The 23,004-nt window shown below is 33.1% G+C and overlaps 1 protein-coding gene and 3 non-coding genes across 4 annotated transcripts; all 4 read left to right on the top strand.

Annotated features, from left to right (window-relative positions):
• Positions 1-5,962: 5,962 nt before the first annotated feature.
• Positions 5,963-6,080, top strand: LOC128039351 (small nucleolar RNA SNORD14). The gene has a single exon (XR_008193855.1). It is a non-coding gene; the product is annotated as a small nucleolar RNA SNORD14 (small nucleolar RNA).
• Positions 6,081-6,238: 158 nt separating this feature from the next.
• LOC128039528 (small nucleolar RNA SNORD14) lies at positions 6,239-6,363 on the top strand. Its single transcript, XR_008194029.1, has one exon. It is a non-coding gene; the product is annotated as a small nucleolar RNA SNORD14 (small nucleolar RNA).
• Positions 6,364-6,462: 99 nt separating this feature from the next.
• Positions 6,463-6,587, top strand: LOC128039328 (small nucleolar RNA SNORD14). Its single transcript, XR_008193832.1, has one exon. It is a non-coding gene; the product is annotated as a small nucleolar RNA SNORD14 (small nucleolar RNA).
• A 10,014-nt stretch (positions 6,588-16,601) lies between these two features.
• Positions 16,602-16,871, top strand: LOC105788216 (uncharacterized). The gene has a single exon (XM_012614994.2). The coding sequence runs from the start codon at positions 16,602-16,604 to the stop codon at positions 16,869-16,871; it is 270 nt and encodes an 89-aa protein (XP_012470448.1).
• Positions 16,872-23,004: the final 6,133 nt, after the last annotated feature.

Below are 23,004 nucleotides of genomic sequence, written 5' to 3' on the forward strand. Positions count from 1 at the left end.
TCTATCCACTTGTGACGTTCATAGTGTGACATACCTAAATCCTTAGTGGATGGCAGACTATGTATGCGTGACTCATACACTTTAATATAAGTAAAAGCTTGAGTTCAAATAGATAAGGAACCGAAAGCCGGTAAATTGGGTGTATGACTTCTGTAGTACGTAGTGTCATTCACAATAGTGGAATTTATAGCCCGAGACATGGGTAAATGATATCCTCCATTGGCATTACATGGTTGATGAAAAGTAAACATGATCATCGATCATTTGTGTTTGTGATGAATGACTTAATTACTATTCAATAGTAATTGATTTTTCATGAAGAAAGACGTAATGGTTACCATGAGATAAAATAAGACCATATTGGGAGAGTGGATATTATTCCAAAGAGATCAAGAGTATCCTATTAGGGTAACACACTTATGATAAGGTCGTTGGACGAGTATTGAGTAGTTGCTTTTATAATGGCATGTCGTTGGAAAGGGCTTAGTTATGATACTATAGTTGAATGAACTCGTGACTAAATGAGTTTATAATTAATAGGTAAAAATTCAAAACTTAATTATAAATCATTTGAGCTCTAATTACATATGTCCAATCGGTCCTTTCGCTAGCTCGTTGAAACTAGAAATGAATTGCGAGTTTAAATAGAAATGAATAGAATGAATAGGAAAAGAGAAATGGAAAACATTCAGAAATGATTATGGTTTTTTCCGAAATGGAAAAATAGAAATGGAAATGATCCATTTGTAACTTTATATGGATTACTTAAAAATGATCAGAAGAATGAGTTAATGTTTTTAAGCTGTTTTGAAGCCCGAAAATGAAAGTAAATCATTCGGCTATAGTGAACATGTTGAGTTATGAAATATTGAACATATTTTCTCAAAATTTTATCGGGGGTAAAATATTCAAAATTTTACTGGGGGTAAAATGAGGATGAGAAAATTGTTAATATAGAATATTAAAGTTTATTTTGGGAAATAGGAAAATCAAATCAGGTTGGATCACATTATAGAGTACTGGGTCAAAAGGTTCAGGAAGTACTTGTAATTAGACCCAATGTGAGAGAGACCCAAAACCCCTCATTTATATGCAGGGGGGTGACAACCCTAGTAGCAACCCTATAGGAATATTAGGGTGTGCCGTCCACCCCACTCCTACTCTAAGTAGAAAGTTGTTTTTCTATTTGAAATAAACAACTACAACTCAACAAGGGTTCTATCTTATCTTCCTATAAATGATGGGATCGGTGAGCTATTAACATAACTTGAAGAGATTGTTACTCTATCGAAAAATAGTGAGAATTTATTCTTAACTATCAAATATATTTTTCCAGAATAGCAATTCTATCGATTTCTATTAAGAAGAGAGAATTTTCGTTTTCACCCCAAAGAAAAGAGAGAAAACTTTTTCTAGTTATGTGTTTCGATTTAATTGGTTTGAGCTCACACTCGAAGCAATTCGTGGTACGAGAATAGTAGAGAAGATTGTTTGGTTGAAAGCCAAGAACAATGAACGTCCATTAAGTCAAAAACACATGTATGAATTTGGTTAGGGTTTATTGCTATAAATATCACAAACCGAGTCGCTTTTCAAAATTTTAATTTTCCGCTGTGCAAGAAAACCGTTTTCAAACTGAGATTTTTCCAACAAAATGCTTTGAAGCAAAGAAAATGAATTCTTGGTTTTCTTTGGGTGTTTCATGGAGAAGAAAGATGAAAAGAAACTTGACTTTGTTTCTTTTATTTTTATGTTATAAACAATTATTACACTATTTTAATATTAAAATTTTAATGTTATTTGAAACAAATCTTACACCAACCGTCCACTATATTTCAAAATGGTATTTTTGCCATTTTGGACTTTAGTTTAATTGCTATATAAGTCTTTAAGTAATAAAATTTATAGTAATTTAACTTTTACTATTTTAACGATTTAGTCTTTATACATTAGTTAGTCACCAATTCGCAAAGTTACCTATTCAAAATTCAATTAACTTATATAGTACCTCCGTAAATATTTATTTATGGACTTGATTTACTGAAACAGGTCCCAAAACTGTATTTTCTAATACTACTGACTTTAGAATCATTACACTTGTACCTTAATTAATTATCAATTAAAAAATTAATAGATCAAATTTTAATATATTTCTATACTAATCCCGTAAATATTAAATATTAATATTTACGAATATAATTATAGAAAAACATTTTAAAACCGTAATTTTAAAATCATAAAATTAATTTTCGACACCACCCACTTTCGTTATAACTCTAACAACAATAGCATAACGCAATTAAATCATAAATACCTAACTAATTTTTAATATGTGACTACGCTCAAACCGAGAAGTACTTTATAATGATAAAAATTGTAATATAATTTTCACGAATATATATCTAGGTTTTCTTTTCTTTTCTTTATTTTTTATCTTGTTGAAGATGTGAGAAAAAGTTTATACTGTCTTAATCAATTTATTTTTTTCTTAGGGATAAATTTCAAAATTATATATTAATTTTAATTTAATGTGCAATTATATATATAAATTTTGATTTTATATAATTTTATATATAAAATTTTGTTTTAATTCAACTCTCACAAATTATTAACACAATTATTGATATAACATCATTTTATATTTATACATTGCATACAAAAATAATTATATTTATCCAATATAAAAATAAATTAATCTATTTATTTCTTTAAATGTGTATGATTGAATCAAAATTAAAATTGCATTTATAAATTTGAAACACAATCAAAGTTTCATATATATAGTTGCACCAAATTAAAATTCATACATATAATTACATATTAAACTAAAATTTATGTATAATTTTAAGATTTATCTTTTTGCTTATTAAAGTTTTCCTTCCCGTATACATTGCTAATTTGCTAGCACATATTTCTTTATAAAGAAAAATTAAAGCTTCTTTATTCTGGACTTTTTGGTATCAACTTTAATATTCATTGCTTTTAAGAGATAATCATCATCATCATCATCATCATCTAAGCCAAAGCTCAAAAAACTTCCCATCGCATGGAATATGCAAGTCCTATTCTAGCTGGCTCGACATGCTCTTTTTTATTTGAACTCTTTTTGAATTTTAGGTTTTTTAATTGAGGTTTCATCAATTTATGTCATGACACACTACACCAAAACAGGCTTTTAGCGGCGTTTTTAGCGGCGTTTGGACAAAAAACGCCACAAAAAATCGCGCATTAGCGGCGCCTTACGTAAAACGCCGCTAAAGATCGAGCATTAGCGGCGTTTCCAGTAAAGCGCCGCTAAAAATTAGCATTAGCGGCGTTTTTTGGAAAAATGCCGCAAAAAGTCTAAGCCCAACGACATCGTTTTGTACCTTTTAGATCTTTAGCGGCGTTTTTTAAAAAAGCGCCGCTAATGCTCAGATCTTTAGCGGCGCTTTTGAGAATGCGCCGCTAATGCTCAGATCTTTAGCAACGTTTTTGAGAAAGCGCCGCTAATGCTCAGATCTTTAGCGGCGTTTTTGAGAAAGCGCCGCTAATGCTCATATCTTTAGCGGCGTTTTTTAGAAAGCGTCGCTAATGCTCAGATCTTTAGCGGCGTTTTTAAAAAAGCGCCGCAAAAACATTTTATCTGCTATTTACTATTTAATTTATTTTTAATTGAATATTTGTTAAAAATGGATAAATTTGAAATAAAAAAATAGAAAAATATTTGTTAAAAATGAAGAAATTAAAATACCATTATTTAAAATAATTTTAAAATTTTTTGTGTACATGATTGATTGATTTTTAATTTATATATTAAATAATTTCAAATATAATTGTAAAAGATACGATAGTATTAATTTTAAAATATTTAATTTAATTATCATTATAGTTTAATGTTTAATATATATGGTTTAGGGTATATATATGGTTAATTTAGGATTTAGGGCAGGTTTAAGAGTTGCAATTTTAAGGTTTATAAATTATGGAATTAGAGATTATGGGTTAGGGATTTTGATTTAAGGGTTGTGATTTAAGGTTTATGGGTTAGGGGTTAGGGGTTAAGGGTTAGAGATTAAGAGTTAGGGATTTAGGGTTTATAGATTTAGTGTTAGGTTAGGGTTTAGGGTTTAGATTAATTAGTGTATTTTAATTTATATATTAAATAATGTTTAGGGGTTAGGGGTTAAGGATTTGGGGTCGGGTTAGGGTTTATAATTTAGATTAATTAGTGTTTTTTAATTTCTATATTAAATAAGGTTTAGAGGTTAGTGGTTTGGGGTTAAGAGTTAGGGATTTAGGGTTTAGAGATTCGGGGTCGAGTTAAGGTTTAAGGTTTAGATTAATTAGTATTTTTTAATTTATATATTAAATAAGGTCTTATATAATTGTAAAAGAGAAATAATAAATTGTAAAGATTATTAGTTTAAAATTGGTATGCAATATACAATAATTGCATATAAAAAATTGTAAAATATGCGAGCTTTGGCAGCGTTTATAGCCAAAAAGCCGCTAATATGATTTAGAATTTTTCAAAACGGTGCCGTTTCATTACAATAATTTAATTTATTAGTGGTGTTTCTTCTGTAAACGCCGAAAAAGGTAACATTGGCGGTGTTTATGACTAAAAAATATTTAATTTAAACCATTTGATATATTTAAATATTAGATTTAAAAAAATTAATAAATAAAAATGTAACAAATTGATACGGATAGGTAACTATCTATTTTAGATATATAGGACCAAATTATAACAAATAAAAATAAAATACAAAAACTAAAATCATTCCACATTGAACATCTAGCAAAATAATTATATTTTAGTTAGGAAGAAATATCTCTAATAAAATGGAGATTAGATCGAAATGAACAATATAAAATCATAATTAACGTCTCAATCTTTAATAGAAATTTGATATGTGAGAGATTATTTGATAGTAAAATAATTTTACTTTTAAAAAATAGCGCCATTTCATATAGCAGAACATTTAGCTTTTTTATAAAAATGCATAAAAGGTAACAATAATAGCGTTTTTATAAAAGCATACAAAAAAATAATTTTACTTTAAAAATAGCCATTTTATATAGCAAAACATTTAGCGGTGAAAACGCATAAAAAAATCAATTTATAAAAACAAAATAAAAATTTTTAGCATAGTAAAATGAAATAATTTTTTGCATAAGCAATAGCGGCGTTTTTTAAAAAAACGCCGTAAAAAATAAATCAATTTATAAAAAACAAAATAAAAATTTTTTAGCATAGTAAAACGACATCATTTTGTTCAAACTAAAATAATTTTTTCTGGCGTTTTTGATAAAAATGCCGCAATAGATAAACAATAGCGGCGTTTTTAAAAAACGCCGCAAATTTAATTTCATTTTAGGCGGTTTTATCCCAAAACTCCCCCCAAAATAATTTCATTTTCCCCCCTAAAATTGGTTTCTGTTTCAATTTAGAAGTTTATCCAGACACACACACTTTCTCAGACGTTCAGCACTCACTTTTTTTCTCTCGACGGTTCTCTCAACATCCCTAATCTTCAAAGCCTATCATATCCCTAATCCATTCCGCTTTTTATCTTCTTACTAGTGTTTACCATTGAAAAACACTCGCGATCTATCTTCACTCACCATCACTCACCATGCTTTAGCTTTCCTCCACACTCTCAAGCCATGTTCGGTTCTTGCTGCAGTCCTTGACCGAAGCCAACGCTGACTCTGTTTTTCGAGAACTCTGCCAGGTTTTTTATTTTTGGGCTTTCGCCTTTCATCGGGCTTGAGAGCTTGTGCTGCTTCCTTTCTTCCTTGGATGTCTGAGACCTTTTATGACTTCTATATGATTGTTGTTTTCATTATTTGTGCTTGAAAACCCAGTCACTTCCTCAGAAATCTAGTTGTACATTTTTTCCCGTTTTTTTTTCAGTTCAATTGATAAACGATATTCTTAAAATTCAGTCAAAGGAAAATATATTTGTTGTGTATGGGTTTATGATGATAATCCAAAGGCTTGTTTCTCAAAACATTTGCGTTGGCCGCTTAAGAGCTTTCGCCAGGGCTTGAGAGCTTGTCTCGCTTCATTCCTTCCTTGGATGTCTGAGACCTTTTATGACTTGTATATAGTTGTTTTTCATTATTTGCGCTTGAAAATCCAATTATTTTCTCAGAAATCTGGTTGTATATTTTTCCCTTTTTTTTTCAGTTCCATTGATAAACGATATTCATAAAATTGAGTCAAATGATAATATATTTCATGTGTATGGGTTTATGATGATAAGTTGTAAGGCTTGTTTCTCAAAACATTCGCAGTGGCCGCCTGAGAGCTTTCGCTTTTCGTCGGGCTTGAGAGCTTGTGCTGCTTTTATCCTTCCTTGGATGTCTGAGACCTTTTATTATATCTTTATAATTGTTTCACTTTTTAAATATAATTTGTGATTAAAATCCAGCTATTTTCAGTGAAAAGGAGTTTTTAAATTGATGTATATGTGTTGATGATGACAAATTCAAAGGCTTGTTTCTCAAAAACATTCGCAGTGGCCGCCTAAGAGCTTTCGCCTTCGCCAGGCTTGAGAGATTGTGCTGCTTTATTCCTTCCTTGGATGTCTGAAACTTATAAAATTTACTTGTCGATTTATATAATACCGAAACCAAAGATAACCTGATTTGAGTGAAATACCTGTTTAATTCCTTTTGTTTACTTGTATATGATGAAGAGAGATGGGAATTCAACTAAATCTACTCCATTAGATGGGAAGTGATTTTTATTTTCCACCCTTCCCTCCAAAACCCAATAATAAATTAAGATTAATTATGTTTGTTTGCTTAGTCATGTCGACACACTTTCCCCTTCCACCCTTCCCTCCAAAACCCAAATTCCTTCAAGCAAAACCCAAACCCTCTTTCAAATTATGCTCATCGCTCTCCACTGTTTCAGTCCCACCAACAAAAACCAGCCACAAGCCATTTCCCACCGAGGTTTCCAGGACCATAATGGAATTGTCTTCTATAGGGACCCTTTCCACTCTAGCTCAAGATGGGTGGCCCTTGGGTGTTGGTCTAAGGTTTGTTGTCGATCTTTGAGGCACCCTGTTTTGTGCTTGCCTCAACCTTCTCCGATGCAATGTGGGTTCTGAGACTCCTCGAAGGTACTAATACAGGCGATCTTACCAAACCAGCTGATGTAACCATTTTGAGGGTAAGGCTGTTTCTTTTTTTTTTTTAAAGTGATATTACTTTATAATTTATACATGATGTTTTACAAATAGTATGTGGAATTTTTGAATGTTTGCATGTTTTGGTTCCATGTTCTCCTAACAGTCCATTTCTTTACCCTGTAATGTGCTGATAAAAAGGGAAAATGAAGGAAGAAAATCTAAAATTTAACATTCGATGTTAGCTTTGTTGCACCTTTTTTCTCATTGAGTGTTCTATTTCTTTGTGTTATCAGTATCTTCGTTCTTTTCATGGTAGTGTTTTTGTTCCATATTTCCCACTACATGCTTCTCCCAGCTGGTATTATATATATGCTTGTGTAATGCAGGAGCTGCTACTATGATATTATATTGTTTCAGTCTTATTTATTGATTGTTGGAGATATGGATGGATGGTTAGGATTATAAGTTATTGTTAAAGTTTTAATCTAGGAATAGGAATATAGGATTAAAGCTTTATTTGTAACTTAGCAGCTATCATTTTTTTCACATCTCCTCAATGAAATTTTCATTCGGCTAAATACTTACAAGTTGAACACTAGTCGCTAAAACTTAAATTGCAGCACTCAAACTCTGTTGATATATTAGAAATTGTTTCCTTTTTTTATTGCCATTCTTTGTTGCTTGTTGTCTTATTATGTCTTTTTTTTCTTCACTTTTTCACAGCATAAGCCCAAATCATGCGAGTTTCAAACTCATAAAGGTGATAGAATCAAAGTGCACTATCGGGTATGTTGGCTTCAGCTTGATATTTTATTTTTGTACTATAAGTGCTCGCTTGACCCTTAAATGTAAGTAACAAATATTTGATTATGGATTGTGGTTCAATTTATTATTTTTACATTTTTTTGGGGGCTGGAAAATTGCCTGTTGATTCTTGCTTAAAATAAGAAACTGTTTGCAATATTAACTTGTACATTTGTGACTGAAAATGGGTTTTCTTTTTGAGTAGTTGCTGTTGTTCCTAATGGCTTGAAGGCATGGGAGATGCTGAAAGGAAGACCACATAATGTAGATCTCATTTTGACAGAAGTGGATTTGCCATCTATATAAGGATTTGCTCTTCTTACACTAATTATGGAGCATGATATTTGTAAAAGCATCCCTGTTATAAGTATGATATGAAAGATTCTTTAATATTTTCTAAACATTTGTACAGTTATTAATTTATTATTTTAAATTCTAAATTTAAATTCAATAAGCATTATAAGCATTATAAGCATGATATTTATTTTTACTTAAGAGTTCTAACTTTTGGATTTTGATTGTGTTATTAATGTATTATTTTAAATTCTAAATTCTAAATTCATTAATTTTTATATTTAGTTTTAAAGTTAAAATTTTCGTAGAAAATTTAAATCTTTAAAACATAATATAATATTTATCATAGAAATAAATATTATTTAGAAAAAAATTATTTTTTTAAATATATGTTTTTAGCGGCGTTTGTGGGAAAAGCGCCGCTAAAAGTCATGACCTATAGCGGCGTTTGTGGGATAAGCGTCGCTAAAGATCTTGAGCTATAGCGGCGTTTGTGTAAAAGCGCCACTAAAGGTTCTGATCTATAGCGGCGTTTGTGGGAAAAGCGCCGCTAAAGCTCCTGATCTATAGCGGCGTTTGTGGGAAAAACGCCGCTAAAGGTCATGATCTATAGCGGCGTTTATTTCTAAAAACACCGCAAACGTTTGTGGCGTTAACAACAGCGGTATTTTTTACGGCGCTTTCAAAAACGCCGCAAATACTTTTAGTGGCGCTAAAAAGCACCGCTAAAAGCATAAAAAAACGCCGCTAAAAACCTGTTTTGGTGTAGTGACATTAGGCTTTTACTGTATCAAATAGGTCAAATAGCTTTTGGCATTGAACCAGCTCTTAGTAGCAACGACAACGATGATTATAGATGGCTGCAAGCTCTGCAGCATGGTGAAAACAGAGGGAGGATGGAGAAAAACTAGGATTGTGGGAAGATGATCAATCTGAATAGGAATTAGATGAAAAGGTAAATTTTTAGGATAACTTATTTATTAATTAAAAATAACGTGTAAAATAATTTTATATAACATTATATGATTGGATGAGACATTAAGAAGAGCTTACCTAATAATTTCTACCATATAAAAATCTCGAGTATCAAATGTGGAATTACTATTTAATATATTATTGGTGTAGCTTTTTAAAAAAAAACTCCACAATTTGACTTTTGTTTCGTTTCTTTATCTTTTATCTTTTAAATATGTTATGGGAGGAACAACGGTCATCTAGCTTTTTCATATTTTAGTTAAGTTTTCGTTATAATAATTAGTTATACGTTGCGTTTTTGCTTGTAAGAGTTAAAGAAAACGGTGAGTTTTGTTTAACTCAAAACATGAGCGTTTTGATTCTTGTTACAGGGTTATCATATGCCTGTAACTGCGTGAGGAAATATCATGAAATTGGATAACCGTTATCAACAGTCTCCTTCTCTCGATTTTATTGTTCTTTTCTTTCTGTAATTCTTCTTCTCTGTTCTTCATCTTTATCTTTCCGATTTAGAATGTTGCAAAAGGTATCAAAGCTTGTCGATCTTCATGACAGGGGACGAAATCAGTACTCGCATACAGAAGGAAATCGGGCAGATCCAAGGTGAGCTTTCTCACTTGCAACTAGAGCTGACTCAGTGGGATGTACGGATGGACACTAAGATGAAAGATCTGCAGGCAGAAATTAAGTAGGAGGTACGTTCCGACCTTCATTTTGAGCTTCACTCCTTGTTCGAACAATATTTTGGCCAAAGTAACCCATCGATTGTGGGGAATGCATCTAGCAACAAGGGAAAAGGGATCTTAGGAACACCACCGGGGTTTCCACCTCAAGAGCATTTAATAGTATCTCCAAGAGCAGATCTCGGCCATTCGAGCATGTTGCAAAGGGGAGTGTTGATGGAATCCGAACATTCTTCTTTTCGAGTTAACTGTCTACATTTTGATGGTGAGCACTACCGAGGTTGGTGGTCCAAACTAGTGCAGTATTTTGAGGCTGAAGGAATTGCAGATCATGCAAAGGTCAGGATCGTCATGTTACACCTAGAAGGTAAAGCACTTGATTGGCATCATTTTTTTGTGCGTAGACATGGAGGGGTTCATCAAGTGTCTTGGGAGGTTTATTCGAGGGGCTTCGAGAGCATTTCGGATCAGATTTTTTCTTAGATCCTATGGCAGAATTAGTGTCCCTTAAATAGCTAAGCTTAGTGGACCAGTTTCATGATGATTTTTTGAGTTTGTTGAATCAGCTCAACTTACCTGAATCCTATGCATTAAGTATATTCCTTAGCAACCTCAAACCAAAAATTGGGCAATATCTTCGGTTGTTCAAGCCTCAAACATTGGTAGAAGGTTACCAGTTAGCAAGGCAAGTGGAAACTATTGTGGCGGGACCGGTCAAAAGAGAAGGCAGTTTTAATAGTGGGTCTAATATAATGAGGCCATTATTTCCTATGATTAGAAGTCAACGTGGGAGTGGTAGTGTTGGATCGGCCAGTGAAACAGTGAATGGGAAATTGGCTCCTAAACTTCCTTCCAAGTCCTTATCGCAAGCTGAATTGGAAGACAGAAGGAAAAAAGGACTTTGTTTTTGGTGTGGTCTGAAATATTCGCCACGCCATAAATGTTCAAAGTCACAATTGTATCAGTTGATTGTCGAACCTTCATGGGAGAATGAACCTGAAGTACGTAGCCCTTCCCCAGATGAATTCCAAGACTGTGCTGAACAATTGGAGTTGACAGAGACATTGTCTGGGAATGCAGCTCCTGTATTGTCATTACAAGGGTTATAGGGTCCTACGACTATGAGGTTTCCAGCAGTTATTGATCAACCACAAGTGGTGGTTTTGGTTGATTCGGGAAGTACGCATAATTTCATTGATTTCAAGATGGCAAAGCGGTTGAATCTGACTATCGAACCTGGGCCAAGTGTGAGGGTGCTGGTGGCTAATGGGGTTAAGTTGTGTACTCAAGGGTTATGCAGGGCTGTCATATGGGAGGCACAAGGGTATCAATGTACTACGGATTTCTTAGTGTTATCTGTTAAGGGGTTTGATCTGGTTCTTGGTGTTCAGTGGTTATTGGCTTTGGGGCCGATTGTGTGGGACTTCTCTAACTTGACCATGCAGTTCAAATATAGGGACCAGACTTGTGTTTTGAGGGGAACAGTACCTGGTTTAGTTCATATCGTTCCTAGTGGAGAATTTTCTCAGTGCATGAGTTTGGTGGGAAATGGTCCATGCCCGATGTTACTAGCTTCTTTTGAGCAGACCCTTCTCACAATGCAGTCAGCCAGTCTACCACTCGAGTTGCAAAATCTTTTGAGCGACTTTGATGATGTTTTTCAGTTGCCCACTTGTTTACCTCTCGTTCGTTTACATGACCATAGAATACCATTGGTGGACGAATCTAAGGTGGTTAAAGTGTGACCATACAGACATCCTTCAGTTTAGAAGACTGAAATAGAAAAGCTAGTACAGGAGATGTTACGAGTTGGAGTTAGTCGCGATAGTAACAGCCCTTTTGCTTCTCCTGTGGTCATAGTCAAGAAAAAATATGGGAGTTGGTGACTTTGCATTGACTACAGATAACTTAATCAGTTAACGATCAAAGATAGGTTTCCCATTCCTATTATTGAAGAGCTACTTGATGAGTTGGGGCAAGCCCAATACTTCTCTAAGTTGGACTTACGTTCGAGATACCATCAAATCTGAATGTGCGAACAAGACATTTTTAAAACAGCCTTCAAGACTCATGAAGGGCATTATGAATTTTTGGTCATGCTATTTGGCTTGACCAATGCCCCTTCGAGTTTCAATCTCTAATGAACTCAATTTTTCGGCCTATGTTGAGGAAGGCCGTCCTTGTATTTTTTGATGACATTCTTGTATACTCTAGAGGCTGGGGAGATCATTTGATGCATTTGCGTGAAGTTTTACAAGTATTGTGGACAAATCAGCTATATGCTAAGCAGTCCAAATGTGTTTTTGGAGCCACACATATAGAGTACTTGGGACACGTGATTTCCCAAGGAACTGTTCGCATGGACCGAGCTAAGGTGGAAAGTGTCTTGAATTGGCCTTCTCCTGGGTCTATCAAGGAATTACATGGATTCTTGGGGTTATCAGGGTATTATAGGAGGTTTATACGTGGTTATGGGTTGTTGGCCAAACCTCTTACAGCAAAAGGCAGGTCAAGAGCAAGCAGCCTTTGAGCAGCTCAAATCAGCTATTTGCCAAGCTCCAGTATTGACCCTACCTAACTTTCAAGAGTTGTTTTGTGTGGAAACCGATGCAAGTGGCCAAATGATTGGAGCAGTGCTTCAGCAAAATGGGAAGCCAGTGGTGTTTTTTAGCAAGGCACTTGGGGTTAAAAATCAGGCTTTGTCCATTTATGACAAAGAAATAATGGCAGTATTGTTAGCAGTCAAGAAGTGGCATTCTTACTTGGTAGGCTGACATTTCATTATCAAAATAAACCACCAAAGTCTGAAATTCTTATCTGAACAACAGGCTATCACTCCTTATCAGCAAAAATGGGTGGCAAAAATGTTGGGGTATGATTATTCGATTGTTTATCGTAAGGGAACTCAAAATGCTGTGGCCGATGCACTATCGAGGAAGCCCATTGCCTTTGCTGGTCAGTTGTTCCAATTTGAAGGAAGTACCGATTGGGACTGGTCTAAAGTTTGGGAGCAAATCATAGCATTATATGCATTGGACAAGAAGCTTTCTCAGTTGATCTAGCAGGTAAGAACTCAACCACAATTACATCCAAAATATTCCTGGCATGGTAATTGTTTGCGCAGAAAATGGAAGGTGGTAGTGAATGATGATCATTTGCTGCGGAAGCGCATCTTTGGTCTTTTCCACGACACTCCTATGGGTGGTCATTCGGGTGTCCATGCCATGCGCCATCGGATATCTGCTTTGTTATACTGGAAAGGGCTCACTAAGGATGTCAAACAGTGGGTACAGGAATGTGTCACTTGCCAACGCTGCAAAAATGATAATGCTGCTTCACCTGGACTTTTGCAACCACTACCGATACCTGAACGAGCTTGGGCAGATATTAGCATGGATTTTGTGGAAGGCCTGCCACTCTCGCAAGGGAAGTCAACTATCCTTGTGGTGGTTGATCGTCTAACCAAATATGACCATTTTTTGGAATTGGCTCACCCTTACACTGCTCTCACTGTGGCTCAAGAGTACCTCACTCATGTATATAAGCTCCACGGTATCCCTGAATCTATTATTACCGATCGAGACAAAATTTTCTTAAGCCAATTTTGGCAAGAATTATTCAAACACATGGGCACTAAGCTGAAGAAATCTACCGCTTATCACCCTCAAACCGAAGGTTAGACTGAAGTTTTGAACAAATGCCTGGAAGGCTATTTGAGGTGCATGGTGGGTGAGAAACCGTCGACATGGGTCTCTTGGTTGCCATTGGCTGAATGGTGGTATAACACCACCTATCATTCTACCATTCGGACAACACCATATGAGGCTTTGTATGGGCAAACGTCTCCATTGCATTTGCCTTATATATCAGGTGCAACTCTGATCGCCTCTGTGGATCGTACATTGCAACACCGAGAAGCTATGCGTAAGGTGCTCAAGTTCCATTTGAGTCGGGCACAGGATCGAATGAAACAAATGGCTGATAAACGGCGTTCGAAAAAGGAATTTCAGGTTCATGATTTAGTTTACTTGAAACTACAACCCTATCGTCAACATTCTTTGCGCAAGTTCAGGAACCAGAAGCTATCACCCCGATAGTTTGGACCATTTTCGGTGGAAGCATGAATAGGAAAGGTGGCCTACCAATTGTCACTGCCTTCATCCGCTCGGATTCATCCCACTTTTCATGTGTCTCAGCTGAAGAAACACATTGGTTCATCAGTGAGTGCACCTACCTTTCCTCCAATCGGGTCGGATGGAGCCTTGCTCAAATCACCAGTTCGAATATTGGACAGACGTTTGGTCAAGCATGGGAACCTGGCAGCAGTAGAAATATTGGTCGAATGGGCAGATACGTTTCCGGAGGATGCCTCTTGGGAAAAATTATTGGATTTTCAGTGTCGTTATCCTACCTTTGATCCTTGAGGACAAGGATTCTTTTTCAGGGTGGGCAACTGTTATGGGAGGAACAACGGTCATCTAGCTTTTTCATATTTTAGTTAAGTTTTCGTTATAATAATTAGTTAAACGCTGCGTTTTTGCTTGTAAGAGTTAATGAAAACGGTGAGTTTTGTCTAACTCGAAACGGGAGCGTTTTGATTCCTGTTATAGGGTTATTATATGCCTGTAACTACGTGAGGAAATATCATAAAATTGGATAACCGTTATCAACAGTCTCCTTCTCTCGATTTTCTCATTCTTTTCTTTCTGTAATTCTTCTTCTCTGTTCTTAATCTTTATCTTTCTGATTTAGAATGTTGCAAAATATCAATTAAAGACATGATTATATCTAGTTTCTTTCCATAATAAAAAAAATATTTGTGTTGTTTCTCTAATTAAAAATATTTTTTAAAGTTATCTAATTACAAAGATTAGTATGTAAAGAAACGGTGCGGCTTTTTTCGCTACTAAAAATAACAATTTGTATTAATAAATATTTAATTAGCATTCAGTGACAAAAGCTATATTCATAAAATAATAATTAAATATTTTAAATTAAAAATAAAATTGCATTAAATATTAAAATATACATTCATAAATTAATAATTAACTTCAGTAAAACCTTAGATTTTGGTGAAAACATTTTTGAAAAGATGAAAACTGAAGGGATAAAAAAATATAATTCGAATGTGAAAAATAAACTCAGGAGTCTCCAATGACATTTTTATTCCAACTTTAAAGATTTTCTTTTAACTTTTAAATTTTCTAACATTTTTTCATCCACGGGATGAGGATGTGGCTAAAAAAGTTGAATTGAAAACTTGGAAAAATGAAAAAGGAAAAGATGATGAAGTCTCGAACAAGAATCAAGATTTCGAATATTTACAGATGCTTGATTTATTTTTATTTTTTGTATTTTTAAATACTATTTAAATTTAAATATTATAATTATCATTCGCAACAAATGAAAATATTTATTTGTAGATATCTATTTCCTATATTCATTTTATTTTGCTGATAATAAATGTGTAGTCAAATAATAAATATCTCGATCTATTTTACTTTTATAAATAACGCCTTATTTATTATACTTTAAAAAGTTTATTTTTATACTCTAATATAAGATAACATAATATTGTTTCTGGTACTAAATATTAAAACTCGTCGGTGTTTCTAAAATTAATTTATGAAACCCAGTTTTTTTTTTTTTGCCACGCTGGGTACGACTCAGAGATTCTTTGTTTTTTTTTTTTCTTTTAAACCAATTGAACAAGTTTCTGCCCGTGACCTTGTGGGGGTATTATAGTTTATTATATAAATTAAGCTTGGTTGTGCCTGAATCATATCAGAATGTCCTATAATTTTGCCTCCCATTTTCCACGAAAATTCATTCGTGGTTCCTAGCGGCTGCTAATGAAAACAAAATTATAAAAAAAAGAGGTGATTTTCTCATATTTTTATCTTTCCAAGCATTTCGAAATTAACTTGAAATTAAGCAGCAGTAATTTGGTCAATGCTTTTTTCCATCAACCAAAATGACCCACAATTCATAAATCAAAAGATAGGTGGGATCGAAAGTTGATAATGGATAAGCTTAAGAACTGTAAAGGAAAAAAAAAAAGGTGTTGCTTATATGAATAGAATGGGTAAAGATCGTATTCACACATAAAATTTTCAAAAGCCGACAATTATGCTTTCTACCTTATAATTATTTTTTATATATTTTCTAAATACTTATATATATATTTCCAAACTTTAAATAAATTTGTTGTAATAGTACTTGATAGATCAAATTTCGATAACTTTAATTATTCAATAGTATATAAATTGTAACAAATCATTATAATTATACTTATAATAATAAAAAAGCACCTCAATTGTTGGTTGTGATGAGATCATTAACCTAATTAAAAATATGATACACAGTGTATGAAAATGGTAATACCGACACATATTCAAATCCTAACGAAAGAGTAGCTGGATAGCTAGATTTGCTAAAAGATATTTGTCCTTTGCTAAAGTTATAATAGGTTGAGACTTGAGTTTTAATTCCTCATTAATAATTTGCATTACAATTATATATTTGTTTCTTTTCTCAATTAAATAATAGTCTAGTTTTATAGTTTTACGTCGACTTCAATTTGTCACTTAAGCATATAGAAAACAAAAAGCAAGTCTCGTGAAGGAGAAAAAAACAATACTGAAATGCTTAATACCTTTGTCTATAAATACCTCTATAGGAGCTCGCTTTTTTTTCACAATCAGCACCAAAAATAATGGGGAATTGCATGGAGGCTTCAAAAAGACAGATGAAGGAAGAAGAAGAAGAAGAAGAAATAGAAAAGGAAAACAGTACTGGGAAAACCAGAGTGAAAGTGAAGATAGTGTTGACGAAAGAGGAGCTAGAGTTATTTATGGTGAAGCTGAAGAAGAATCATGGTGGAGGGAAGAGATTAGGGGATCTTTTAGAGGAAATAAAGAAAGCAAGATGTGGAGATAAACATCATTCTTGGCGACCTTCATTGGAGAGTATCAAGGAAGATTAACCTCGACGACTTCAGCTAATAATAGAAGACAATAGATCATGAAGGTTTCAACTTTTTTTTTTCTTTTGTAAACTACTAAATATATAATCTTTTTCCTCTCATGTTGGGGTTTTTATTTATTTATACTTTTACTTGGAAACTCCATGGCAAAGGGTATATCAGAATCTTCATTGGGTTTTTTTCCTGGGTCGATCCTTGAGTTGTGTGATGAATCAAGTTCAGACTGTATTTATTCCTTAATTAGCCAGAAGCTAAATATAGATCCGTTTACATATATATATATATATATAACTTTGTTTGATTTGCAAAGATTGATGAGTTTTTAAGGATGAATAAAAAATTTTTTTAGAGAAAAAGAGATTTCATTAAAACAAGAACTGAAACTAGAGAAAAGAGGAGAAAACTAAACCAAGCCAATAGGCTTATCTGGTATATCCAATCTTAATTCCTCTTGTTTTCATCCAGACTAGAAGCACAATTAGACATTAAAATTTCAACTAACAAATTCAACGTAGTACGAATGAAATAAAGTCACCATTGCCAAAGTATGAGCAGCTTTATTAGCATCTACAAGTCCAACGGAAGGATAAAGAACCCAAAAAAGAATTAAGATGAATACAATCTTGAATCAACAACTTGCATTTGAAAAATTCAAGTTTCCATGAAAAAGAGTAGTCTAAAGTAGGGGTGTGCAAAATCCGGTGGAAACCACCCAAGCCGACCCAATTCAATTTTTCGGTTTGATTTGATCGGTTCCAATTTTAGGTCGGTTAAGTCATGTGATGTCAATTTGGTTTCCTACAGCAAAACAGGCTTTTAGCGGCATTTTTTTTAGGAAAAGCGCTGCCAAGCGCCGCAAAAAACGCCTCTATAGACAACGCCGCTAAATTTTATCACAAACACCGCTAAAAGTACCGTTCTTTAGCGGCGTTTATTAAAAAACGCCACTAACTTTGGCAGATTTGTAACAACCCTTCCTATAGCATGAAATACAACCAAAAATAGCAAATCTAAATGATACTTCAAATTCAACGAACGATATATCATATAAATTGATAACTGAAGTATAATTCAAAATATTCTTACAATAAGAAAACAAATGTCTAAGATGGCGGATTTTGCGACTGCTGAAGCATCTTCATCACATTCTAAAGCTGTAGCTAGAGTGTGTCGTACTTTCTGCTCTGCTCTGCTTCCCTCGCTGCTGCCTCCATTTTAAGTTGAGCAATTTGCTCAACTGTGCTCGCTTGCATCTGAGCCATCTAGTCTCTTAACCTCTGAACTTCAACTTGAGTCTAACTCCCCAAAGGCATGTATTGCTGCGAGCTGGATCCAAAATATTGGGTTGGGTTAACAAAAGATCCTTGAAATAGAACCCGACCATACCTTTCAGGACCCAAAACTTTAGTAATAATCCAGTTATCAATTCGTCAACATTAATAGAACTATCAGTTGAAGCAATCGCTTCATACTCCGCCTTTTTTTCCTTTAGTTTCTCCTAATAAATCAATCAAAGAGTTAGAAACGAAATATATAATAAAAACAAATGCAACATAACTTAACATTATTTGCATTACAAACGACGAATTAAACCATTATAATTAAACACTATAAATATTTAAAATAATTCAAATTTTATTAAGTAAACATACCATAATTTCTGCAGCTTCAGAAGTCATAGGAGATCCATCTTTCTTCCTATGTGTAACGTCAAAAAGCTGAAGGTGTCCAACTTTTTGACCAGACGACAGTTTCTACAATATAGTAGTAAAAATATTATTTAATAGAAAGTAATAAATACTTGACACAATTAATAAATTCAAAATACATCGGCCCCAGCTACACAAGCAAAACTTTTCGACCCAGTTGTGTAAGTGAATTTCTGTTTTTGCCTGCTGCTTGTTCCAACTCGTTCACGATCCTACATTATGAAATTATTATTACGTATATAGTAAATACTATAAACCAAAATAATTATAAGAGTTTGGAAGTACGTAACACCTCTCCTTTCTTTAAATTCCAAAATCTAACCGCATCTTCCCATTGGTACCTCAGCATTCCCAGCCGGACATTTCGCAATTTCTCTTTGAGGCTTATATTTTTCTTAAAATATTTTTTCTTCAAAGTACTTTTATGGTCTCTCCATTTTTTTCCCAATGCTTTCTTGACATAATTATCCAAGACCTCTAAAGCAAACCTCTCCTACAAAAAACACAAGTTTAGAAAGTAAATATAAATGAAATTTAAACCAAAGTATTATAAATTACATTCACGTTTTGTTACCTTAATATTATCGAGAGCTTCATTTTTGTTACTATCAGGCATTTGATGCCATGACTCGTAGTTGATAGGCAACATATTGGCATTTTGTGCTATAATGCCCAAATATCCTGCTAAAAGTCGAGCTTCTAATCCAACAGGCTGACCAAGATTGTTTCTAGATACTTTGACACGCTCGAAAGGATTTAACTCTTATAAATCTTTAAATAGCGTACGTCCTCGACCTCTACGTGTCCCACCACTTTCAGCTGAAAAATGGTATATTATAATATAAGAATTTGAAAAAGAAATCAATAATAAAAGTCAACACGCGTGTAAATTAAATTTAACATTACTTTGAATTTCTACAGGTTCGTTAGGTGTATTTGGAACATTCGAAGATCCAATAGCAGTCTGTTGTTCACTATTTGTTTCTTCCGAATTTGAAGTATTTTGAACAATACTTAGATCTCGCAATCTTCTTCTAGGCATTTTATCTACAATACACATAAAATAGTTGAAATTTTAGTAACTAATTACAACAATAATAGTACATATAAAATAGTTGACATATTTAACAAGACCAAGATTTAAATTATGATATTACATATAATTAAAAAACCGTAAAATCTTACTACTCATAATTCGTAAATATCTTCATCAACATCCTGGCGAACCCATTGAAATTGTGTACTAGTACTAGGGATATTTTCATTTAAGTTTTGTTCTGGAAAAGGAAAAGTTTCTGATCTTTCGTCGATATCATCTCTACTTCCATTGCCCATGTCAAACAAGTCTCTAGGGGTGTTACAGACTACAACGTACCAACCCTCTTCAGTGAGAATAAGTGTGTGAATAAGTGAGAATTATGGACTGCTATAGTTATGAAAATGGTTTGGCTAGGCCTAAAATGTAAGAAAATTGAATAAAAATTATTTTACGAGCCAAGGGGAAAAATTGTAATTTTGTGAAACTTTAGGGGCAAAAATGTAATTTTTCCAAAATGTGATTTTCGGACTAAATTGAATAATGTGAGTGTTAAGTAAGTTAAATATGTTATTATAAATCAAGAAAGACGAGAAATTGACTCTGATCAGTGAAAAAGAAAAGTGAGAAATTTCTCGGTTGAACCTCCGGAATAGAAAAGATACGAATGAAGTGACAATAATGATCACATGTGTGGCACGGGCTGTGTGTAGGCCACTATGTGAAAGAGATAGTAATGGTCACGTGTGTAGTACTATGTGTAGGCTACTACGTGTACCGGGTACCATTGATTATGAATGTGGTTGCTGCATGCTAATTCCACCGAGTACTATTGATTATGAAGGTGATTGCTATGTGTTAATTCCACCGAGTATCATTGACTATAAGGGTGGTGCTATGTGCTGATCCACTGTGTATCTGTTATTATTCTGAAGTGTTCATCGGGAAATTGACTAAGTGAAAATACATGAGATCATGTAACAACTAAGTGTAATTGAATATGACTATGTGATGAATGAGTGCAGGTATAAGTGTGAAATTTTATGAACAATGTGCTCAATATTTGATCAAACCATCGGTAAGAAGCAATGGAGTAAGTGAAATTATGAAAGAGTAAATTTAGCAACAAAACAGTTTTGGACAGCAGTAGTTGTGTGACTTTGAAAAATCACCAAAAATGGTGGAAATCAAATTAGAGAGTGAATAAGATATGAACTTAAATCTGGATGAGTCTATTTTCATATAAAAGACACAAAGCAAGCAAACGAGTTTTATATTATGAGATATTTTAATTTTAGTGAGATAGGGCTAGAATGATTTCGGAATCCCCTATTCTGACTTTGGAAAATCATTAAAAATTTGAAAAAAAAATTATGGGATAAAATTTATATGTTTAGAATCCTGAATGAGTCTATTTTCAAAATAAACAAACAAGAACATTATCCAAATTCTGTAATATGAAATAATTAATTTTTAGTGAAGAAAGGTCAGAACTGCCAAGCAGTGAAATAGAGGAAACTTTAAAGAATAAACTGTACTTATAGGCTAAGAAAAAAATTCTAAAAATTTTACGGTAAGAATATATGTGAGTCTATTTTTTGGTAAAATTAAAAAATCTTAATTTGGAGCTTGGTAGCTCGAGATATAAATAAATTAGTGACTCTGACCCAGACAGATAGTTTGAATTTACATACAGGAAAATAGTGAAAGTATGAATAATGTTGTTTAAGTGTGTTATACACATTAAGGATGTGAAATGGAGAGGAGGAGGAGAAAATTGGAAAATATATGAATGATTTGTGTATAATTGGTAATATTCTTGATTATAATTGATAAACGATGAAATAGAAATGATACTTATATTTGCGCATTATTGGTCATGATTTAAGCTCATGTGGGAAAATAAAGTTTCATAGTATGTGTGTATGGTATATTTGGAATATGATTTAGCTTGAAGTAATGTCATGAATGGTTTATGAATTAACACATGTTGGTAAGTTTGATACATTAATAAATGTTGTGCTCGTCCATGCTCATAATGCTTATGCTATATGTTTATTTGATTAACATATTTGATGTACATGCTTAGTCTTTGACCAAGTTGTGGCTGGATTATGCCACGTTAAAATTATAAGTTATGCATTGAAATGGTAAGTGCCTAAATGGAAATATGCTTGTGATCATGACAGGGGTGGTAAGGTTTAAATTATGTAATCTCTAGTTAAATGGTTTATCATGTGGTTAGTTCCAAAAAAAATTATGCTTAAATGCACTAGCTTGCAACTATGGTTGAACGATATGTTTATGTCTTGTGTGATATGCATAGGAAACGGGCGTGGAAAGATAATGAAATAGTAAGTGGATGATGAGTTGAATTGATGTTGTTATTTAAGATAAAGTGATATTTTCATTGCAAAATTGAGAATTTCATAAATGTGTTAATGAATGGTATAATCGAAAAACGTTGAGTTAAATGGTAAATACGTATTAGTATTGAACTTACTAATATTGAATTGTACATGAATTAAATTGAAATTGCTAGTGATATGATTTGAATTGTGAGCATGAGAAATTGTGAACTGAATGAAATGGAAATGAAGCATTGAATTGCATGGGTATGTATCGGGTATCGTAGGACCTATTTATTATGAATATAATATTTTGAGGATATATTGTGAAGAATTATAAAAGCATGTTAAAAAATTTGAAAATTTTAATTTATATGAAATTTTATAATACGGTTAAATACGTTTACAAGCGTTTGTGTTCTAGTAATGCCTCGTACCCTACTCTGGTGTCAAATACGGGTAAGGGGTGTTACATCGACATTGCAAAAATAGAAGGCGGCAACCGATATTTCCCATTTGGAAGTACTTGGGGATGAAGATCACTAAAAGTAAATGGGAGAATTAAAAATATTTGAAAATAACTAAAAGTAAAAAAATAAACCAAAAAAAAAAGTAAAAAAAACTATAAGGTTTTTAATTAAATGTTTGTTATTATATTTTTAATTTAATGATGTTATTGTGTTATTTGTTTTTGAGTAAATTATATCCAACATCACTCTAAAGTAGGATTATTTCTATTTTCATCACTTTTAACTTTTTATTAATTTAGTCATTACAAAGATTTATTTTTCAAAATGATCACTTAACCCTTAAACCTTGGGTTAGGTATTCTTTTTCCACCTAATATCCACATTATTTCCATGTAACTAAGGTATTTTAAGTAAAAAAAATTGATTTATTAAGCATATTAAATAATAAACATATACTATAAATATGTTTGCAAGCAGAGGAAAATTTATTATCGGAATCAAATTCGTGGTAGGTTATATTTTATTAAGTTAGGTTGGGATCAAGTGAAAGTGATAGAGCTTTAGATCGAA

Source organism: Gossypium raimondii, chromosome 2 (genome assembly GCF_025698545.1).
Source record: "Gossypium raimondii isolate GPD5lz chromosome 2, ASM2569854v1, whole genome shotgun sequence".
Taxonomy (NCBI): domain Eukaryota; kingdom Viridiplantae; phylum Streptophyta; class Magnoliopsida; order Malvales; family Malvaceae; genus Gossypium; species Gossypium raimondii.